This window comes from Phyllostomus hastatus, unplaced genomic scaffold, assembly GCF_019186645.2.
Source record: "Phyllostomus hastatus isolate PE091 unplaced genomic scaffold, TTU_PhHast_1.1 phas_contig_210, whole genome shotgun sequence".
NCBI lineage: Eukaryota > Metazoa > Chordata > Mammalia > Chiroptera > Phyllostomidae > Phyllostomus > Phyllostomus hastatus.
Window position 1 is genome coordinate 18,215,060 of NW_025333737.1, and position 14,587 is coordinate 18,229,646.

The 14,587-nt window shown below is 36.8% G+C and overlaps 1 protein-coding gene across 2 annotated transcripts in view; it reads left to right on the forward strand.

Moving 5' to 3' along the window:
• The window catches only part of USP32 (ubiquitin specific peptidase 32), a 138,304-nt gene that overhangs the window by 45,674 nt on the left and 78,043 nt on the right, over nucleotides 1-14,587 (forward strand). For both annotated transcript variants that reach the window (XM_045836165.1, XM_045836166.1), the window contains exons 3-5: nucleotides 1,693-1,798; nucleotides 6,997-7,115; nucleotides 13,009-13,168. In XM_045836165.1, the coding sequence (XP_045692121.1) occupies nucleotides 1,693-1,798; nucleotides 6,997-7,115; nucleotides 13,009-13,168 (385 nt within the window). The remainder of the gene's footprint in view (nucleotides 1-1,692; nucleotides 1,799-6,996; nucleotides 7,116-13,008; nucleotides 13,169-14,587) is intronic.

Below are 14,587 nucleotides of genomic sequence, written 5' to 3' on the forward strand. Positions count from 1 at the left end.
TTGACTGGGTGCTCTCATTCTGTAGGTTTGTAAAGGGTGCAGGAGTCACCTCATTAGCATACACTCAGATGTTGTTGAAAGGGGCTTATTATGGATAACAAAAGATACTCCTTTCACTGTTATCCAGAAATTCCAAGGGTTTTAGAAGCTCTTGGGTCAGGAACCTGGAGGAAGATGAAATATAAATTTCTTATTATATCACAGTAGCACAATAGGCATCAACAAAGAATTGTCAGATGAATGAATTATGTGATTGCTGTTGCTTTCTCTTTTTATGCATAGCTTTTCTTTATTTCTGATTACCGTAATGCCCATTTCTAAGAGTTTAAAACATGCCTTTTGGGATCTCTTAGTCTTTCCTTATTTTTTTTATTTTTTACCATTTTAATTGAAAATATTTGACATATAACTGTAAATTTAAGGTGTAAAAACATTTGATACATTTGCCATTGTACTTCTGAACATTTGTTACCAGAATAAAGGGGTCTGTTTGCATGTGCCCATCAAAGCCTAAGAAGATGTGAACAGAAGTTTGCAGCAAAGAACATAATGATTTATTAGTTGAGGAAGTGGCCCATGCCTGAAGTCCCAGATGAGCTAATGCTCAAAGACCTGGGTCCCCAATGGTTTCTTGGGTATGGGTTGGTTATATAGGGGAAAAAATAATTAATCATGGTGACTAAGGAAGTTAGGGTTGTGGCTCTACTGATTGGCTGGTACCAAGGCAGGGGGTAGTTGATCAGTGCATCTGTTCCTGATGTCAGACATGGCATCACTTTGTCTGGTTTCACAAGGATGTGTTTTGTGGGGTCATTCTGGAGCTGAACACATCTGAGGCCTAGATGTTATCTCTAGTTTGACTGAAACTCTGTCTTTGTGGTCAAGGGACTGAGGCTTTGTTCCTGAGATGATTTGATGCTGACCAGAACCTTATTGTCCTGAGGGCTTAATGATTAAGGGAGTGGACATGCAAGGGAGAAGGAGGTAGGTGAGTCAGGGTGCTGGATGAGGCCAGTTTAAATCAAAAGGAAGGAAAGAAGAAAAGGTCATATTAAAGAAATGAAGTTTCTGCATGGTTACACATTCAGTTGGAGAATGTCAGTCTTTCAGATCAAAATGATGTGTATAAGTTTTACAGAAATTGAAGGAGGTTCTGTAATTCCACAGAATCTTTATCACACTATTGGAGCTGTTGAAGGAAAAGATGCTTATTTTCCTAGGCCTTGATAAGGACTCCAAAGAGAGAGAATAAATATTCAGTGTGTTAGCTAGTGATATATGTATATTAGAATAGATGCAGCCCTGGCTGGTGTAGCCCCATGGGCTGCGAACCAAAGTTTTACCAGTTCAATTCCCAGTCAGGGCACATGCCTGGGTTGTGTGCCAGGTCCCCAGTGGGGGGGACACATGAGTGACAACCACACATTAATATTTCTCTCCCTCTGTTTCTCCTTTCCTTTTCTCTCTCTAAAAATAAATAAATAAAATCTTATAAAAAAGAATAGAGGCAGCATATTCTTGGTTCAGTGCAATAACAAAGTGTAAAAGAGGAAAAAGGAGGAGAAACTGAAGATCATTTCACTGGTTTACCAGGGCCTTGTTTGATGGAGACAAGGTTTTTTGAAGTTGTTATCAGCCTCAAATTCCTCAACAACTGAAACAACTGAGGTTGGTTTTATCATTTTCTCATAGGTGATTTACTGTTCTTTTGGTGGTACATCAAAAGGACTGCACTTCAATAATTTAATAGTTGGACTCGTCCTTCTTACAAGAGGCAGAGATGAAGAGAAAGCAAAATGTAAGTACTTTTGTTATCTTGAAATGATCATATAGATGTGTGTGCAGAATTATTTTACCTCAGATTTCTGGTGACAAGTAAAGGATTTGAATTAACATTTCTCCAAAGAAGATAAACGAGTGGCCAATAAACACTTGAAAAAATGCTCAACATAATCAGTTATTAGGGAATTGTAAATGAAAATGACAGTAAGACCCCACTTTAACCCAAGAGGATGTGGGAAATTTGCAATCCTTATACATTGCCGTTGGAAGTGTAAAATAGTGCGGCCACTTGAGAAAACTGGGAGTTCCTCAAACTTTTGTTAAACCTGAAGTTATCTTACAAGTTGGCAATTCCACTCCTAGTTACACACCAAAGAAAACTGAAAACACATAGTTGACCCTGGAACAATGAGGGGATTAGGGGGACCAACCTCTGTGCCATTGAAAATTATGTATAACTTTTTGACCCACTCAAAACTTCGCTGTCCGTTGTTATCTGGAAGGGATTCGTTTTCAGAACTCCCTGTGGATAATAAAATCCATAGATGCTCAAGTCCACTATATGAAGTGGCATGGATCACTGTATACAGTCAGCCCTCTGTATACATGGACTCCCACCAGTGGACTGAAAAACTGTACAGGTATTTATTGAAAAATAAAAATCTGTATAAGTGGACCCATGTGGTTCAAACCCATGTGGTTCAAGGGTCAACTGTATTCATTAAATGTACATGAATATTCATAGCAGCTCTGTTCATAATGGACAGAAATGAAGAGAACCCCAGTGTCCATCAACTACTGTATTTAACAAAAATGTACTATATCCATATAATAGAATATTATTCAACAATAAAAAAGAATAAAGAACTGATATTGGATTGGCCAAGAAGTTTTTGCGGTTTTTCACTGTATAATGGCTCCAGTAGCAAGTGCTCAGCTGTCTTTAACTTCATTTGAAACGATTTTGTTAGATTTGATTGTGACAGCTGTCATCCGCATACATTAAACAAAAACATCAAAATTGATAAATTTTTGTATAGCTGTTTTAATATTGAAGGTAGAAGAAAATAAGTAACATTTTTGGCATAGTATGCTTTATGTAAGAAAGGTAAAAATGCAAGTGAAACGCAAAAACAATTTGTGTAGTCTATGGAGAAGGTGCTGTGACTGATGAAACATGTCAAAAGTGTGCCCTGGCTGGTGCAGCTCAGTGGATTGAATGCCGCCCTGCAAACCAAAGGGTCGCCAGTTCAATTCCCATTCAGGGCACATGCCTGGGTCACAGGCCAGGTCCCCAGTAGGGGGTATGTGAGAGGCAACCACACACTGATACTTTTCTCCCTCTCTTTCTTCTTCCCTTCTCTGTCTAAAATTAAATAAATAAAATCTTTAAAAAAATGAAAACATGTCAAAAGTGGTTTGTGAGGTTTCATGCTAGAGATTTCTTACTGGACAATGTTCCACAGTTTGGGTAGACCAGTTGAAATTGATAGCGATCCAATCAAGACATTAATTGAGAACAATCAACGTTCTACCAAGAGAGAGAGAGCTGACATACTCAAAATACCCAAATCAGCCCTGGCTCAATGGGTTGAGTGTTGGCCTGCAAACAAGAGGATCACCAGTTTGATTCCCACCCAGTCAGGGCACATGCCTGGGTTGTGGGTCAGGTCTCCAGTGGGGGCATGCGTGAGAGACAACCACACATTGGTGTTTCTCTCCCTCTCTTTCTCTCCCTCCTGTCTCTCTAAAAATAAATAAAATCTTAATAAAAAAAATTCAAATCAAGCATTGAAAATCATGCACCAACTTGATTATGTTAATCACCTTAATATTTGGGTTCCACATAAGTGAAAAAACTTGACTGTATTTCTGCATGTGATTCTCAATTTAAACGTAACAAAAATGTTCCATTTTTAATACAAATTTTGACAGGTGATGTAAAGTGCACATTTTACAATAATGTGAAACAAGTGATTATGGGGCAAGATAATCCATTAACTTTTTGGCCAACTCAATACATGCTACAACATGGATGAACCTGAAAACATTATGCTAAGTGATACATTCAAGTCAAATTAGGTCATATATTATATGATTCTATTTATATGTCTAGATTAAACAAATCCTTAAAGATAGAAAGTAAACTAATGGTTGCTGGAAGCTGGGGAAGAGGAAAATGAAGGGTGACTACTACTGAGTATGGGGTTTCTTTTTGTGATAAAAATGTTCTGGAATTAGATAGTGGTGAAGATTACACTGGAATTTACACTTTAAAAAATAAATTTTTAAAAAATTAATCTTGGAAGAAGGGATGCAGGGGAGAAAGAGAAAGAGGGAGGGCAAGAAGGGAGGGGGAGTGAGAAAGATGTATTTGTTTCACTTATTTATCAGTTCTTTGGTTGCTTCCTGTATGTGCATTGACTGGGGATCGAACCCACAACCTTGATATATTGGGACAACACTCTAACCAACTGAACTACTTGGCCAGCTCCTGAATTGTACACTTTTATTTATTTATTTAATGTTTACTTTTATTTATATTTAAAGATTTTATTTATTTTTTAGAGAGAGGGAAAGGGTAGGAGAAAGAGGGAGAGAGATGTTGATACCTGAGAGAAGCATCGATCGGCTTTCTCTCACATGCCTCCAACTGGGGACCTGGCCCCCAACCCATCCAGGCATGTGCCCTGACTGGGAATCAGATCAGCAAACTTTCTGTTTGCAAGCCAGTGTTTATCCCACTGAGCCACACCAGCCAGGGCATGAATGGTATACTTTTAAGGGATGAATTTTAAGGAATATTCATTATCTCTTAATAAAATTGTTATTTTTAAAATTCTGGTATATTTTTAGCAGGCTATTCTTTATTTCGCAAATAAAAACAAATATTCATTTACTTGATAATGTTTTATACAGATTCTTGTTTAAAAGTTTAATTATTTTTAATGGTTTTACTTTAATTTCAGAATTTAATTTTATTAGGTGAATTTTCTACGCCTAGAAGGGGATAGAACCTCATCCATGACCTTTAAATCCTACTAAGTAGGCAAATTATTCTCTGAACATGAAAGGGAAGATAACCTTAATTGATTATTGTCTATCCGTTTTTCCTAGGATATGCATTTCCCTTTTTACAGTTTCATCGAGGTATAATTGACATACAGTAAAATGCACATGTATAAAGCATACGTTTTGGTATGTTTTGAGACATATATCTTTACACACTAATATTATCACAACCAAGATAATGAATATATCCATAAACCCAATTTTATATACAGGAATATAACTGTGATCCTAGTTTTTTCAATAGCATCCCTCTACCAATAAACATATACCCTCTCTCCAGGCAGCCAGTAGTTAAAAATAACAATTTTTTTAAGTCGCAAAGACAAACACATTATTTAAATTTTTTTTCATTTTTATGATAAAATTTCATTAGTTTCCTGGAGGTGAAATAACAAAAATGTCATGAACTAAGTGGCTTGAAACAACAGAAAGGTATTATCTCACAGTTCTGGAGGCTAGAAGTTCAAAATTAAGATGTTAGCAAGGTTTTGCACCCTCTGAAACTAATAGGGAAAAATCCTTTTTTCTTTCCAACTTCGGTGGGTGGCCATCAGTTCTTGGCCAGCAGTTACAGCTGCATTACTCTAATCTGCCTGTCTTATCACATGGCTTTCTTCCAACTATCTGTCTTGTCATCTTATGATCAATCATATTATATTAGGGTCCATCCTAATGATGTCATCATAAATTGATTACAGTGGAACCTCAGTTCTTGAACTTAATTTCTCTGGAAAACTGTTCGAAAAGCGATTTGTTTGCAAATCGAATCTCCTTTGTCGCCTGAGAGACAGGTGACTGGTCATACAGGTATGAAAATGAAAGTGTTGTCAGGTAGAGAATTGAGACCTGAAGCTTGTTAGACAACCAAGATATTTTTTACATTGACTTGGTTGAGAACCGAATTGTTTGAGAACTAAGACATAGGAGAACTGAGGTTTGACTATATATCTACAAAGACCCCATTCTAGGTACTGGAGTTAGGACTTCACCGTATTTGGTTTTGGGGTGCCACAATTCAACCCATAACACATGGTCAGAGCCTTCCAGGAATATATAGTCTCCCTAAAGGAATTGGCCATGGGATGTGAGGGCAGACAGTGGTACCCACCTGGCCTACAGAGGGATGGATATCCTTCTGTCATCTCTCTTTCCAAATAAGGCCACATTCCATAGGTACCCAGGGGTTAGGATTTCAGTATACCTCATTTGGGAATATAGTTCAAACCATAATAGCAGTATTTCAAGCATACATACGTGTACCCTCAACCAGCTTTATTATTTCTTAACACTATCATATTTGTCTTAGATCTTGTTTTTAAAGAAATAAAATATCGCCAACATGGGGTTCTCTCTTTATATCACTCCATGGTCTCATCCCCATCATTCCCTTTACAGAGATTATCATTCTTATGACTTTGGTGATGTCTCATTTCTCATACAGGTTTTATACATTTATGACATTTTTACATATCCTTAAACATAGCTTCAACTGTTTTGCAGATTTTAAACTTTAATGGTACAAAATAATAAAGATTATTTTGCAGTTTGCTTTTTCTCTGAATATTTTTGGTATTTATCCATCTTGAAGCACTTAATTCCTTTATTCTCACTGTTATATAGTGTTTTATTGTATGTGTTTATTTGTGTCTCACTTTACCTATTTGTTGATAGACATTTATCTTTTTTCCCCTAAATTTTGCTATTACAAACAATACTCCAGTGAACATTGGTGTTCATGGACATGCACATGTGTGAGAGTTTCTCAGAGGTAGGAGTGGAGTTGCCTAAGACCCTGAATTTCTAGCATACATCTTCACCTTTACTAGATTTTGGCAAATTGTTCTATAAAGTGGTTGTAGTAATCCATACTCTCATTAACAGTGTATATATAAGAGTTTCTGTTTCTCCCACATTATTATTGACTCTTTGTACTTCACACCTAAACATTCCTGCAAATTTGGTATGATTGAAAAGATACCACATTGCTGCTTTAATTTACATTGCTGGGCTTTCTCAAGGAATAAATTATGTGTTTATAAAGTGCTTGGTAATAATAATCACTCAATAATTGTTGCCTTTTTCTTTCCTACTTCCACCAAGTTATATTTAATTTATGATAAGATTATTTTTCCTTTCTCCTAGACATTTTTAGTCTTTTTGCAAGCGAATCTGGAAGTTATGTTACACGGGAAGAAATGGAAAGAATGCTCCATGTGGTGGATGGTAAAGTCCCAGATACACTCAGGAAATGTTTCTCAGAGGTATATTTAAAGATTTGCATTTTATCTCTACCTAATGACAACATATTAACTCTAAGTTGTATAATGAGTTTAGCTATGATGAATAGATGTGTTTATGTGCATGTATTCTTGAAATTTTGAATTTAACAGTTGGTGCTTCAACGGAGTTTTATGCTCAAAGGTACATGACACATACTACTGCTATATTTGTGAATCTGAAAGTTCCCAGTTCTACTGTAAAGACAGCCCTCTGGATTTACAGTATAAGGAGACATACTCCCACACTCTCACACCAACACACACATGCTTGCACAGGTGATCCTATAAAAACGTGAGCATTGCTCACATTATAGTGCTGTTGCTTTTCATCATGGACGTATAGGTATATCACTCATTTGCCCTGAGCCATTCTGGTATGCCCCATCAAGGCCTATTTTATTGTTTATTTTATTAATTGATTTGCATTGTAAAAAATTTACATTTAAAAATTTATCATTTTTTCTCTTCATAAATTTCCTATTTTATATAAAAGGTAAACAATAGAAAATGTGTATTTTTTACAGAGAAAATTTTTTTTTTCTTTTTAGAGGTCTGCTCATATGGAAAAAATCCCTAGAGATGGTAGAGTAAAACCCTTTAGAAGTTCCTGAACCTTTCCTGAGGCACTCAGTGCTGTGTAATTTCTTATTGGTGGCTATTTGACCTACTTTCATTTCAGATATGACAGTTCTTCACTGCTCATGGTTTTGTTCAGGGAGTTTTTATTCAGTTTAGTGTATTTACCTTCCTAACTGTGTAGGCATTGATTGTTAGTACTGTAACCATATGCATATGCCTAGCTCTAATATCTCTTTGGACTCCCTGGCTTTAGTTTTTACCACTCCCTTTCTTGCTTTTGAGCTTAGCCATGCAGTTTTTGGTAGTGGTTATGGTATTACATTTTACTCAGTATTTCCATTTCTATGTATTTGGTGCAAAGGATTGGCTGCTTGCATTTTTGGTTCTGACATATTGACTGGAAGTTGCTGTGATAGTATTTCAATATTTCAAGACAGACTAGGCTAGGTATGGGTTTTTTTCCCCTCTAGGTATGTTTTCTTTTTCTGACATGTCCTGGTCAGAAAAAAGGTAATCTAATCTTTTCAGGCTAGATAATTGGATTTTTTTTCAGAGATGTGAACTGTGTTAATATTCTTTGCTTATTATAGGGGAAAATGTGTATTTTTTTTTTCATTTTAAAAGGTTTAGGAAGACATTCCCATTTTATAGATGGGAATTAAATGTGGTTAGCCACCCACTTCAGTAAAATTTAGGCACAGTCCTGACTGGTGTGGCTCAGTAGGATGGGTGTCATACCACAAACCAAAACGTGGCTGGTTCGATTCCTAATCAGGGCCCATGCCTGGGTTTCGGGCCAGGTTCCTGGTTGGAGATGTGCGAGAGGGAACTGGATCGATGTTTCTCTCCCTTCCACTCTCTCTAAAAATAAACAAACAAACAAACAAACAAATAAATAAAATTTTAAAAAAATAAAATTTAGGTACAAAAGCAGGTACCTAGAGGAAAAAATTAGGGGAAAATAAAATAGAGTAAGGGAGATAGGTGGTAATAGGGAGGAGCTGGCTGAGTGTCAGTATTTTGTATAGAGTAGTTAGGAAAGACTTGTCAGGTAATGTAACATTTGAACAAAAAATTTAAAGGAAGTGAGAGATAAAACCAGATACCTGGGGCAAGCACTTTTCATGAAGAGAATATAGCAAAGACCTTGAGGTCGGAGTGTGCTTGACATGTCTAAGGAACAACGGAGAGGCCACCTTAGCTGGAATAGAGTGAGCTAGGGAGTAATAGGAAATGAAGTTACAGAGGTTGCGGGGTGGGGTGGCATGGAATGTGGGTATTATATATGACCCTGTGAGACAGTGTGAGTTCTTTGACTTTCACCCTTAGAGATAATGGAAAGTGTTAGAGGGTTTTGAGCAGAGGAGTGTATGAGTTGTGTTTTTGTTTATTATTTTTTAAAAAACGTGATCATTTTGGCTTTTGTGTGTTGAGTATGCTTGACAGAGTCCAACTGAGGTATCTGAATGACCCAGGTAATATTACCAAACAAAAAAATGAAGGTTTGGCTGCCTGTCACGACAAAAGCCAAACTCATGAGGCAGGTGCTGGTGCAAAAGGAAAGAGGTTTATTCAGGTCCTGTACAACCTGGGAGAATGGTGGACTCCCTTCTCAAAGATCATCTCTGTCTTCCTGCTCAAGCTAGAAGTTCTTTTGGGATAGGGAGGGAGGGCTTTTTCCCTAATCCGAATTTCTTTCTAGCTTTTGACATGCTCTAGCCTTATCTGTTCATCTTTCTAGCTTTCAGCATGCTCAGTGTAGGAACCTCTGATGCTGCCATTGTGGCCAATGAGCAGAGACTCCCCTGGCACTCCGTCTGATTTATGGTAACATAAAAGGTGATGGCCATTAAGATCGTGGTGTGGCAGGGAGGTGGTGAGTTGTTTTTAGATTCTGCATTTATTTTGAAGGTGGGGTTGACAGGATCTGTGACAGAAAGAGAAGAAAATGACTAAGGTGTTTGACCTGATTTAGTGAATGAGTTGCCATTAACTGAGATGGCTAAGACTACTGAAGCGGGGGTTGGGGCTTCAGTATTGAGAGGTTTACAACATAATTAAATTTGAGAATCATTAGACATTCAAGTGGAGTTGTCAGCTATGCTTTTTGACATGATAAGTTGGAGTTCAGGGGAAAGGATTTGTTGGCTTGTAGATAGAAAACAAGATTAGAAGACTGAATACTGTATTCCATTGTTTAGAGATTGACAAGATGAAGAGGAATCCAAAACAGGAGCTAAGAAATTGCCTGTGCAGAGAGCCAAAAGTGAAGAGTGTCCTGGAAGCCAAGTGATAAAAATGTTTTAAGAGGAAGGAATGTTTATGTCAAGTAAATTGAAAGGTCAAGTGAGTTGACCTTTGATCACTGAGAAATGATTATTAGATTTGGCATTGTGGAGTGTAGGTCATTGGTGTAGGTCCTGTGGAGTTCAAAAATCACTGGAGTCAGGATGCTAGAAGGAGTGTACTCAAGAGGAAATTATCATGGTGAGAGGCTTAAAATTGCATTTATAATAAGGGCAGTGGTTATTATAAGGATCATAAAATTATGGTAGAAAATAGCTGAGGTAGTGTTGTATGAAGGACAGGAGCTTTGGAAGGGGGACGATCAAAGAAATGGGAGGTCAAGGTTTTGGAATATTCATATGTAAGGCTATGTAAATCATTAGATACTTATGGGTGATAAAAACCCAATACTGTAAATGGGTTAATTTTATCTCATTCAGCTGTTTGATGTATTTACCTGCCGTAATTTGAGTAATGTTTCTGATGATTGTATCTGAGACCCTAGCTTTCAAAATACCATGTTTCAATATCAGTTTACTTAGAATAGGCCTATTTGGACCTTCTATGACAATGCTGTGTGGTGGGTTGTTGTTTTTTTCCCACACTCCTAAAAAGCCCCTCAAAACTATAAATAGATGTGTTTTAGCTAAAAGATATGGAGCTAGCACCTGAATTTAAGTGACATGGAATGGGTCTCTGCTTTTTCTGTGTTGGCTTTATTATCCTTGACAGATGATGTTATTAAGGAAATCTACATAGAAGTTGTGTTGGGTTTTTTTCTTACTGAATAAATTTTTTGTAGTTGATTTTTAAAGTGGAAATTCATGTTTTATATTGTTTTTAAGATGTATCAGTTTCAGATTCTATTTATTTATTTATTTATTTATAAAAATATTTTATTTATTTTATTTTTAGAGAGGGAAGGGAGGGAGATAGAGAGAGACAGAGAGAGAAACATTCATGTGTGGTTGCTGGGGGTCATGGCCTGCAACCCAGGAATGTACCCTGGCTGGAAATCGAACCTGGGACACTTTGGTTTCCAGCCCACGCTCAATCCACTGAGCTACGCCAGCCAGGGCCAGATTCTATTTATTTTTAATTATGTTTTGTAGTATTGGAAATTTTTTAGGCTACTATTAAGACAATTTATAAAAGGAGACTTTCCTTTTGCTTCATTTTTTAGGTGAGATCCATGACTCAAAAACATAAAAAGTCAGGTTTGACAGATGGGATTTTGGTGCTAGTAGTTATATGGAGTGATCCAGATGAGGAGGTGAATTTCAGAGGTTACTTTATGTTTTACTAACTTAAATGGGCAGTGTGGTATATAGCTTATACACAAACTTGTCTGAATCCTATCTGTGCCACTGTATATGATCTTGGACAAATTACGTGACTTTTTTTTTTTAATCCTCAACTGAGGATACATCCACTGATTCCAGAGAGAGGGGGTGAGGGGAAGCAGAGAGAGGGAGAGACATCAGTGCAAGAGAAACACCTACCTGGACAGGGGACTGAACTGCAACCTAGGCATGTGCCCTGGCTGGGAATCAAACCTGTGACCTTTTGGTTTGCAGGATGATATTTCAGCCAACTGAGCCACACATGCCAAGGCTACGTAACTTTTTGGTGCCTTAGTTTTCTCATGTGTAAAATGGGGATGATAATAGTATTTCCCTATAGAGAGTTGCTTTAAAGATTAAATTAATATGAAAATGTTAAGAATGGTAATCAGGATATTATAAATACTCAATAAATATTACCTATATATGAAGCTGGTAGAAGTAACTTTTATAATTGGCAGCTTTTTTCTTTCTTAGGGTACATAAGGCATATCTTATAACAACATCTGAACTGCTAGTTATAATTTAAGGATATTACTGATTTTAAGACTTATCCCAATGTCAGAGATGTTAACGTGTGTGAAAATGAGCATCAGTGTGTGGAATTTATACTGCTAACACTCTTTCTAGACTAAACATATGGTAAAGAAAGAATATGGTTATGATCCTTATTTCCTAAACATTTTATCAATGTCCTCACATTGATAAGCAAGTCTAATGCCTTATTCTTCCATTCAGAAAAACCAGACTTGTTGTCCTGAGTGTTTGGATTACACTGTTACATGTTTGGAAACTACTAAGCTAATTATATTGCTGTACTAGTAGGATGTTACTAAACAATGTAGGAATTATTTCTACCGTACTTCTTTTAGATTATAAATTATTTGTATCCCTTAATATCTCTACTACAATTAGAGGTGTTAGGCTGTTGAATGTCATTCTTCATTGTATTTCTGTGTGAGTTGCATCTCCCTTTTTCTCATAACAGCATCTGGCCCTCACTCAACCTAGGTCCTCTTGTCTTCCAGAGATTGACTTGCATAGTTATGTATGTGATATTCTTTCTTAGCCTGGGCACTATTTTTCTCCAGAGATTTAGCATGGCAAAGAAAGATTTAGCAAAGAAAAGCAATGAAGTAGAAATCTACTTGTTTCTTTTTGTATTCTAGCTGACTTGTGAATACAAGTTTTCATTGATGCCTTCTGGTTGAGAGCTCATAGAGTTGTTTTTATTTTGCCAATGAAATTTAAAAGAGCACTTAATTTCATATATATTTAATTAAAATATGCTAATTCTGGCAGATTGAAGTGCCAAAGAAAGAGGGATAAGGCAAATGATAAATTAGATTTGTTTAATATTAAAAGAAATGCAATTTACTGGTTTCAGGACATACCTTAGCAAATAAAACATGGCTTATTAGTAGCAGTGCACTGCTTTAATGAATTGACAAAGTAAGTTGCAATTAGCATGTAGATTTCATACAAATGAAAGTTCTGAAGTGCAGTTATTTTTTAAAATAGTTGATTTCCAAGATTACAGCCTATAGTGTTAAGATAATTCTTCCTTTGTAGGTAAATGTCAACTAACTGCAGAGTTCAAGTTGTGCATGTTCCAAGTAAAATGCCTTAAGTTTTGACTAAACTGTGTTTTCTTGTTTTAATTTTAGGGTGAAAAGGTAAACTATGAAAAGTTTAGAAATTGGCTTTTTCTAAACAAAGATGCTTTTACTTTCTCTCGCTGGCTGTTGTCTGGAGGTGTATATGTGACGCTCACTGATGATAGTGATACTCCCACTTTCTACCAAACTTTGGCTGGAGTCACACATTGTAAGTAATGACATTTCATTGTTTTCTGTTCACTTTTTCATATAGTTGCCTGGTAATATGAGAATATGCTTGTAAAGAAGAAATTTATTGTCAGTAGTTTTTTTCCTTCTGAAATGTAAAAATGAAATGCTGGAGCATTAAGTACTTAGCTAAAAAGGAAAACTCTCTTTTTTCCTACTCACTGAATACTTTGTATTCCAAATATATAGGTTTTTTCCTCCACACCAAGAAATTCTCCAGTGCTCTGCAGACACCAGCTGGGTGTCTGACAATTCATTTCAATTCTGACACTGTCTTTTCAGGGTTAGCATAGACTCCACAGATTTAGGACTCAGTCCCAGAAGATAGTCCCTCTGTCCCCCACTTCAGATACCAATCTGAAGTCTAGGTTGTCACTGCGCTTATGACCAACCAGCTATAAATTAGAGGTTCCTGTGATTCCCTCCTTTGATTTGATAATTTGCTAGAATAGTTCACTGAACTATTTACTGATTTATTATGTAATGTAGGGTACATTAAAGGATACAGATGAACAGCCGGATGAAGAGATACCTTAGGTTTTGATTAAACTGTGAGCAAGATCTGGAAGAGAGCTTCTATCCCTGTGGAGCTAAGATGTGCCAATTCCAATCTTGAAGCTCTGTGAACACCATACTTTAGGGATTTTTATAGGGGCTTCATCACGTAGCTATGATGAATCATTAATTCAGTTTCTACCTCTTTTCCCTTCTCCAGAGATTAGGGAGTGCAGCTGAGAGTTACGTTTCTAATTATGGCTTGGTCTTTCTGGTAATCAGCCCCCATCCAGGAGCCTACCAAGAGTCACCTCATATACTAGAACAAAAGACTCCTAGTACCCAAGAAATTCCAAGGGATTTAAGAGCTTCGTGTCAGAATCTCCTGTCATTCAGAAAATTTCTAAAGACCAAATATTAGTAGGAGCTAAGGGCAGAGACCAGTTTCTTATTACTTCACAATAGCCATCTACTAATTTTCCTTAGCCAAGCTGTATTAGTTTCCTAGGGCTACTGTAACGACCACAATTCATAAAATGAAACAAATGAAATTTACTCTCTCACAGTTCTGGAACCTGAAATCAAGATGTTAATAGCCATGTTCCTCCTGAAGGACCTAGGGGAGAATCCTTTCCTGCCTCTCCCAGCTTCTGGTGACCACAGGTTTTGCTTGGCTTATGGCAGCCTAACTCCAATCTCTGCCTCCATCTTCACATGGCCTTTTCTGTGTGTGTCTCTCTGTGTCCTTTCTTCTTCTTATAAAGTCACCAGTCATTGGACTTGAGGCTCAGCCTCAGTCCAGAATGATTTTACCTCAAGATCCTTAATTCGTTATATCTACATAGATTCTACTATTTCCAGATAAGGTTATATTCTGAGATGCCAGGTGATCATGAATTTTTAA